This window comes from Alexandromys fortis, unplaced genomic scaffold (assembly GCF_014885135.2).
Source record: "Alexandromys fortis isolate MF-2015 unplaced genomic scaffold, M_Fortis_MF-2015_v1.1 scaffold_13, whole genome shotgun sequence".
Taxonomy (NCBI): Eukaryota; Metazoa; Chordata; class Mammalia; order Rodentia; family Cricetidae; genus Alexandromys; species Alexandromys fortis.
In genome coordinates, this window is record NW_026067908.1 from 2,792,524 (window position 1) to 2,802,056 (window position 9,533).

At 38.6% G+C, this 9,533-nt stretch overlaps 1 protein-coding gene across 2 annotated transcripts in view; it reads right to left on the reverse strand.

The window, feature by feature from the left end:
• Faf1 (Fas associated factor 1) overlaps positions 1-9,533 on the reverse strand; it is a 282,221-nt gene that overhangs the window by 28,285 nt on the left and 244,403 nt on the right. Inside the window, exon 16 of one of the 2 annotated variants that reach the window (XM_050136195.1) lies at positions 995-1,075. In XM_050136195.1, coding sequence (XP_049992152.1) covers positions 995-1,075 — 81 coding nt within the window. Of the gene's footprint in view, positions 1-994; positions 1,106-9,533 lie in introns of both variants that reach the window. The other variant, XM_050136197.1, reaches the window with a different exon arrangement.

Here is a 9,533-nt window from a genome sequence, read left to right on the forward strand (position 1 = left end):
AAAAAAAAAAAAAAAAAAAAAAAAAAGAAAAAAAAAAAGGACAGAGTCTGTCTCTAAAACCAAATCAAACCAAACCAAATCAAACCACCACCAACCCCACCCCCAAACATTTCTCTTGTCCCTAAATTTTGATCCTTTTTGCTTACACTCTGGCACAAATCTCAAGTTTTGGTCACAACAGTGTTTCGTTACACCCCCACACGCTCTGGACAAGAGCTTGCCCTTCTCCTCCCCTCTGTAGTTCATCAGATCACCTAGAGGAAAGCTTTCCCAGCATGTTCCCATGTGCTGGCCCTTCAAAAAAGCTGGAAAGATATTTTTTTCCCCCCCACTGAACCTCCAGTTCATGAACACTCATAAATTCAGTGCTTTTCTGATGCCTTGTGGGGACTTGCCTAAGGGGAAAACGGGCCATGGTCTTGACTGAAGCCATTTTACCAAATTATCAGTCTTTGTCTGAGGACACAAACAAGGCTTCTTCGTACCCAATACGGCAGCATGTGGCTCATGAAGCACAGACCAAGTCATTGTTTCCAAACCCAACAGCACAGCAGTCACTCACAGAACTCAAGGGAACATCTGGGCAGGTGAGGGATGCAGCAGGAAGGGTGCCTGCCACCACACCCAGCACCCTGAGTTAGATTCCTGGAGCCTGCATGGTGGAAGGAGAAAACTGACTCCTTCAAGGCACAACACCGTCACCCAAACACGGTAGAAAGTAAATGTAAAAAGCGCTGTTGGGTTCTACCAAACACTAATTATAAAATAGATACTAGGCTCATTTTGTTATCATTTTTATTATTCTGACACAACTTATTTCGTCAAAATAAATGAGAATTATGGGTAGAATTATTTTCTGTTAACGAACCTAGCTTTTCCTAAAGAAAATTTAACATTTTTTAGGGTGTCAAATGATGGAAGGGGGGGCATTCAGACAACCAAAGACTATTTAGGACTCAGTTCTACATTCCAGTAGACACTGGACTAAACCTACCTTTGCCCTATCAGCTTCCAGGGAAAGGCGATAGGCCTCATCTTGCTCTCTCTTCACGTTCTCTCTGGCTTCACGTTCATCCTTAAATGAAAGGTTCAGGTAAAGTTTCATCTTTTTTTTTTTTTAAAAAGAGAAAAAAGAAAAATGTCTTGTTTTATTTCTAAATGAACTCATTACAATTAAATAAGGAGCTTTTAAAGTATACAGATTAAGCAAACAAGCAAGATAAGCAATCTAATACATAGCAAAATATGAGAATATCTGAATCCTAGCCCTATTTATAAACTAACCATGTGACCTAAGCCACTTAACATCTCTAGAAATCTTCCATCTCCTCTATGGTAAATTGAAATACTATTTTTCTGATATGGCTATTGTGAGAATTAAATGCAGTAGCATATTAACTGTAGTAAAGCATGGAATGCTTAATTTGTTTGCATAATTATGAGTTCCTCTACCCCTTTCTCCTGATTTGGAGATTTTTGCACTGGGACTAAGAACTGGGAGGAAATTTTTAAAAAGGCTGAAAGCAAAATACTCTTGTTAACCTCATTTCACACAAGCCTAAAATTTCAGTTATTAAGACAAAATTTTTCTTTTTTTGATTATTAAGTAGCTCCTTACTATTAAAGCATGCAGCTAATAGAAGTTATCAGTGTCAAAATTATTTTACATTTTTTGCATGTGACAAAATTAATGTAGAATATTAAGGGAGATCACACAATCTCAGAAAGAAAGAAACCACATGTTCTCTCTCATATGTAGAACCTAGCCAATAATGTACATACACATAGTACAGTAAAACATGGAAAAAGGGAACCAGAAAGTCTAAACCTAAGAGGCTGGCTGGTCAATGAGCTTAGAGACCCCTCCTTCACTTTCCCAGCACTGGAGTTACACACTATACTGATGAGCCTGGCTTTTAATGAGTGCTGGGGATCTGAACTTAGGTCCTCATGGTTGTGTGGCACTTGCCTGACAGAATCATTTCCAGGTCCTCTTCTAGAATACCTTTAGTTTCTAAAGTGAGCATACACCATCCACCTACATTAACTCTTGATTTTAGATGAAATTAAAAATTATTTCACTAACATTTTTATTTGCACATCAGAATTTATATCCCTCAAAATGTCCAAAATACATGCATTTTGTTATTATTATTAAAATTATTATTTTTTGAGATGGTTTCAGTGTATAGCCTGCTTTTGCCTGGGATTAGAGATGTGCACTACCAGCCTTGGCTAAGTACTTCAATTTAAAAAATAACTGCACCCAGGAGTGTAAGTCTCTCTTTCAGTCACTCTTGCATTAAGATGAAACTACACAGCCACAAATATTTGCCCATTTCTGATTTGTTACAGAAATCTCAAAAGGCTTAATACTTTCTTTCCCTTTCCAATTCACTATACGTTTACTCGAGACAGAGTTTATCTCCAGCATCCTTTTAGGGGCTCTCTCTAGTGCCTAGGGCTTCTAATTCCAATATTTAGATAATTATAAAGCAAAAATAGACACAGGAATAAGTAAATAAAAACCATAAATAAAAATGGGCCTTAAAACCCACTAGAGCCATATTTAGCAGTATACTCTTTTTTTTTTTTGGCTTTTCGAGACAGGGTTTCTTTGTGTTTTTGGAGCCTGTCCTGGAACTAGCTCTTGTAGAGCAGGCTGGTCTCGAACTCACAGAGATCGGCCTGCCTCTGCCTCCCAAGTGCTGGGATTAAAGGCGTGCGCCACCACTGCCCAGCTAGCAGTATACTCTTAACTACACTTTCCTTTATATTTCCTTTTTTTTTTTTTTTTTTTTGGTCCTTTATATTTTCACTAACTCCAGCTGAGGCTCTTTTATCCCATTCTACTAAAAGGTTTTATGGTTATTTGACCCACCCAAAGAATATTCTTGTTTCTGTCTACATGTTCCTTCAATGAACTGACTACTCTGTAAACACCTCTCCTTAACCCAGACACAAGTTTATGCAGAATGGGGCTGAGATATTTTATCTACAGTTTCTCATCATAACTGAGGAGGGCAATGGGTGGGCCAGCATACTTGTGTACACGTCCTGGTGCTGCTGATGGCACGCTACATAAATGGGTAAATGTTTTCTTTTTCAGACATCAATTAAAGCATTTAACTCTTATGGATCCTGTGTGCCTGTGGATAAATATATTTTCAAAATTATCTATCTCTAGAATGAAATCATCAAGTTATAAAAGAATAATCATGCCCCTTTCTATATCTATGGAAATATGTGATATGAAAATATTTAGGATGCTTAAAATTTTAAATTGACCTTATTTTTCTGACCTCACCTCTTTGAAATTAGCTCCAATTTCAGAATATCCTGTTTTTCCTTTAAAGCATTAAGTTGCAATTATATATCACAGTTATTCATTTAATATATTATCCTTCTCATAATTCTAAGCACCACAAAGTAGAGAGGTTGTCTATATTATATGCTGCTATATTTTACATGCTGCTGATACTTTCTGAAAGGTGTTTAGTAAGTATAGACTAAATAAATCTATGCAACGGTTTGTGTGTGTGTGTATGCACATGTAGAGGCCAAAAGTTGATGGGAAGTGTCTTTCATTATTGTGCTAAACCTTAGTGTTTTGTTTTTCTTTATTTACTCTTCTCTCATACACTGCATCCTGTCTTCAGGTTCCTCTCCCCCACTCTTTCCATTTCCTGCTGCTCCTGTTTCCCTTCAGAAAAGAGCAGGCCTCCCAGGGATATCAACCAAATATAACATAACCAGATGCAACAAGACTATGCACAAACCCTCATATTAAAGCTGGATAAAGCAACCCAGTAGGAGGAAAAAAGTTCCAAGAACAGGCAAAAGAGTCAGAGACACCCCCACTCCTACTGTTAGGAGTCCCAGAAAACCCTCAAGCTAAACAACTATAACATATCAGCAGAGGACCTAGGGCAGACCCACACAGGGTCTGTGATTGCCGCTTCAGTTCTGTGAGTCCCTAAGAGCCCTGCTTAGCTGATTCTGTGGGCTGTGTTGCCTGGTGTCCTCAATTAGTTTTGAATAGAAAGTATGTCAAAATCTGGGTTCACTGATTTGGCTAGGCTCACTGGCCAGAAGCCCTTAGGAACTACCTGCTTCTTCCCATAGTCCTGGGGTTATAGGTATGCACTGCTAGGACTGGCTTTCTAGATGGGCGCTGGAAATCTATCTAACTTGAAATCCATGTGCACAGCAAATACTTTATCTACAGAGTTATATCTCCACTCCACTCCTCCTTCCCTCCCCCCCCCCACTTTCTTTTACATGTTCTCACTATGTAGCTCTGGCTAGCCTGGATATAGACCAGGCTAGCTAGCCTCAAACTCATAGAGATATGTCTGGATATGCCTGCTTCTGCTTTCTAAATGCTGGTATTAAGGGCATGAGCCACCATGCTTGGATTTTTAATTTTTTGTTTTTATTTTGGTATTGGCTTCATGCAGCCCAGGCTGGCCTTGAACAACTGATTTTATTGCCCCCACCATTTGAATGCTAAGATTACAGGCATGTGCCACCAGGCTTGGATTTTTTTTTCCATTTATTTATTTATTAGATTAGACCTAGGGCTTTGCACATGCTAAGCACGGGATCTACCACTGAGCTACATTCGCAGCTCCAAGTATACGCTGGATAAACAATCATCTTTTTAGGCACAAAGCATCAATTGTTTGCAGTGAAAATAGGAAAAAGGGTATAGCTCTTCTACAAAGCAACCTGGCCTGGTCAATGTAGTCAACTGGTTGGGCAGGACTGACTTGTTATGATACTATGTACATTCTACAAAGGGACATGCTGTATCAGCTGGAAGCCATTTAAGTACAACTACAGTTCACAATACACGTACTCTAAGCAAACAGTTCTGTTCTAAAACAGACTTGGAAATACAAAAGACACATCTGTTGGAGAGGACTTCCTAAACCAGCTACTCACCATCCTGTCTGCTCTGTTTTTCTCTTTTCTTTTTGTCACAAATACTCATTAAGTATCAATTTTACATTTGCTATGACAATAGCACTGGGGATACAAAGAAGGCCAGATAATTCATACGTGATATCATCGCCATTTTGTTAAAGAGTGTACTGATCAGGGTTAGGTTACTCTCCTCTTCCTTAAATGTTGCTTTCTGTTCCATCAGCTCTATTGCTCAAAATCCCACCTGTTTTTCATATAAACACAGGAGGACCAATATGGCCAAAGGAGCCACTTTAGAGACAGAGAATGAGGACAGATAAAGTGTTATGGGCCTCTCTAACAAAGCTACTGGCAGAGCTTAGATGGGAACCCAGGACTCCTGAATGTGTCACAGTCTTTTCCTTGCTTATACCCCTCCTGACCATCATGGCAGAGCGACTGCTTGAAGGCATGTGGTTTGGAATGAAATTTCACAAATTTATTATGGTCTTCCATGGGTTTATGATTATTTGTATATGGCTATATTTGTTCTTATCTTTTCTCTAGATTTTATACCTACTTCTCCAACTGTTATATTCGAAGTTATCTCCAATTTGGGGGGTTAGAGGTAATAGGTAACCCCTGACACACACATATTATACTATATTGTTACAGTTAAAAAATATCCCAGGGGTTGGGGTTAAACTTAATCTACAAATCTAGTTTTATAACCTGAAGCACTCTTGGCACTACTCCTGTGGCCTACAAATATGTCCTGGTAGAGTGAAATCTAGGCTAGCCTGGGTTACAGAGTGAGACCTTGCCTCAAAAATATGAAAAAAGACAACAGACAGACAGATATGAAAGACTTATAAGAATTAAAAATACTTCTGTGCATCAAAGGGATGCCATTAAGAGAAAGGACAATATACAAATGTAATTAATATTTACAAATCAAAAGAAAAAAAGAGCAAAACACTCAAATAGACATTTTTAAATAAGACCATAAATGTTCATTAAGCATGTATTCATAGCAGTATTCACAATAACCAGGAGGTAGAAATAACCAAGGAATTCACCAACAAAAAAGGTGAACATACAAATGTAGTATACACATATGAACACACAAATGGAGTATTATTCAGCCATAAAAAGATAAGATACTACAATATAGATAAAACTTAAAGACACTATGATAGGATAACTACCATGTTTCTGTTTACATAGGTACTTAGAGCAGGAAACCACATACAGAGAATACAGGTGAGAGACTTCTGTAGGGAAACAGTGCTATTAGCTTATTAGACTGGCCAGAAATACTAGTTCAGTGGTAAATCAAGAGATCTGAACAGGCACCCTGCCCTCTTCCTGAGATTAGCAGAAAAGCCAGCCTTTCACTGTGAGAAGTCAGCTGTATTCCTGGACAGTCTCCATCTGCAGCAGAGAAGCTTCTTTAAAGAGGACTGATAAACTGCACTTATTTGTGGGTACAAGTTTAAGTATTTAGGATGCAGTTAGGAAAGTAGCAGATTAGAAGGTTTTCCTCTAAGATTCATGACCTCAATAGCCAGAAGTTGGGTAGGTTTCCAGTACCAGACATGATTTCTCTATTTTTTGAGTAGGCTTTAAGTCCAATTAGAGAGCTGTTAGTTAGCTGCTAAGGGATGTGTGCCACTATTACACTGGGGTATCTGGTCATGCTGATCACTGTGGTGGCTCACAGGCATCACAGCTGGGTGGCACTATTGATTACTTTCCTTCCTTGGCAGCTTGTATAGCACCTTCTGGTACTACAAAAGCTAGTCCTCAGAGAGGAGCTTTCAGGTCACATCCAGCTCACATCCTCTCAGTCCTGTTTCTGAAGTGTACACTATCTTTAGCAAGAGTCCTTCAACCTCTGGGAGGCAACCAATGGCAACATCGACAATCTATATTGTTTTGGGGGGTCTCTTTGATTCCTCCCCAAAGACAACTGATAAAAACAAATAACAACTGATGGTAGGGTGCCCATACCCCAACAATACACAATTGCTGCACCTATAGCTCAAGGAACATAGAGGAAGAGAGGGTGGAAAGATGTAAGAGCATATCGCCAGGAAATCTGCTATGAAATTTTGTCTCTTTACAATGACAAGGAAGCTATACCATGATACCCCAACAATATGGTTGCCTAAACAGGACCTGAACAATGACAACACCAAACAGACATGCTATTGTAGACGGGGTATTCACACAGGGCCCTATCCCTAGACAAAGAACTAATGACTACTAAGAGAGGGAGAAGTAGTCCTCCTCAGGGATGAGCCCTCTAATTGGCTATCTAGAAAGAAGCGGTCAGCCCTGAAGTCACGTACATAAGAAGCAACATTAAATGAACTCAGTAGGCTGTATTTATATATCTGTACACTTAGTTATATATGTAATAATAACACTTAGGGCTGGAGAGATGGTTCAGCAGTTAATAGTACTGACCTCTTTTCCAAATGACCTGGGTTTAATTCCCAGTACTTACATGGCCGTTCACAATTACCTGTAACTTCACTTCTAGGGAATCCTACACCTCCACACAGACAGACATGCAGGCAAAACACCAATGCACATAAAAAATAAAATGTAAAAAAATTTTAAAAAGTAACAAGAAAAAGATACCAAAAATTTGAGAGGGAGCACAGGGTGGTAAATGGAAGGGGTGGTTAAAAAGGAGAAATTATGTAATTATATTTTAACTAATTTAAAAATATATTTATATCTATCTATCATCTATCTATCTATCTATCTATCTATCTATCTATCTATCTATCTATCTATCTATCTATCTATCTACTGTAGGTTGGTATCTTTACTAGGCTTAGGACATTCTGCTCTAAATCTTATCATACTCAAAGTGTTCTCAGTATCAGAAATAGATTAGCTGTTATCTGTATCCACTGGGAAGATCATAATGTGAGCCACACTGGCTAAATTTTAATTGTTTGTTTAAAAGCCATCATTTTAACGATAACTTCTTTATCTATATTGGCTAGCCCCCCACTTGAATTCTTTCACCATCCTTCCTATGTCAAAGGCAGATATGCCTGTCTTTCATCTTAATAAACTTCAGAGATCCGGCACTGGAGACACTGATTATAACGTATGACAAAAAAGAAAAATTATCCATAATGGAAAGGAGAAGTAGAACCCCCTTTATTCAAAAGAAAACTAGTAAGATGTGGAAAATTTATGATTTCTATCAAAATCAATAAGTGAGTTAGCAGGATGTAAGACAGGAAACAGCAATTGCATCTGTTTAAAGTTGTGTTACTTTACCTGCCTAAAACATCTGATTGGTCTAATAAAGAGCGGAACACCAATAGTTAGGCAGGAGAGAAAGGATAGGTGGGGCTGGAAGGCAGACAGAATAAATAGGAATAGAAATCCTGGAAAAAGATGAGCAAGGAGCCAGAAAAGGAGAAGAGGACACCAGGGGCAGCCAACCCAGCTATGCAGCCAGCTATGGAGCAAGAAGGAAAGATATATAGAATAAAAAAAAGGTAAAAAGCCCAGAGGCAAAACGTAAAAAAGGGATATTTAATTTAGAAAATCTGGCTAAAAACAAGCCAAATGAAGGCTGGGCATTCTTAAGTAAGAATAAGTCTTCATGACTTTGAGTGCTGGGTGGCAGGGCCCCAAAGAAAAAAAAGAAACAAAGAAAGAAAGAAGAAAGGAAGGATAGCAATAAAAACATAAAATACATGTAATACTTTAAAAAACACAGAAATGATCTATACACCAAGGGTAATAAGACACTAAAGAGCTAAGCAAATGGAAAGAAATCACTTTCATGGATTAGGGATAAAAATAATTGTTTTAGTGACAATTCTCTCTAAAAGATCTATGGATTCAACATAAATCCAAGCAAAATACTCAAAGAAACTGGCAAGTTCATGAACAGGAACAAGAACAAAAACTTTGAGAAGAACAGCCAGAGGACTCCTGTGACTACCTCCAGTTTTGTCATGATGCTGGATTAATGATATGACATCAGGATGAAGAGAGAACAAAGGAAAAGGCAGAGTTCAGATATGGACCTATGTTCTATAAGTAAATGCTTTTCCACACTGGCACTATGAATATTGCATGGAAAAGGGTGATACTCCAAAAATAGTGCTGGAACTACAAAATATCCATATACCAAGAATTTCAGTGCATATGCTTATCTACAAAACAATCAAGCAGATCACAAACCTCAGTGTAAGATATGCATCAATACTACCACAGGAACACAGGAAAGCACAGTGACCATGTGTTAGGAGACAATTAGATTTGATTCAAAAGCACAGATACATGAAAGAAAAAATGTTTATATTTCCTCCTTCTGCTCCTCCTTGGGACATTGGGAGCTCAGTCCGGTGCTTCAGTGTGGGTCTCTGTATCTATCTCCATCCATCTCCAGATGAAGGTTCTATGGTGATATGCAAGATATTCATCAGTATGGCTATAGGATAGGGTCATTTCAGGTTCTCTGTCCTCAGCTGCCCCAGGAACTAACTGGGGACATCGCCCTGGGCACCTGGGAGCACCAAATCTCTTGCCAACCCTAAGATGGCTCCCTTAATTAAGATGTGTGCTTCCCTGCTCCCCTATCC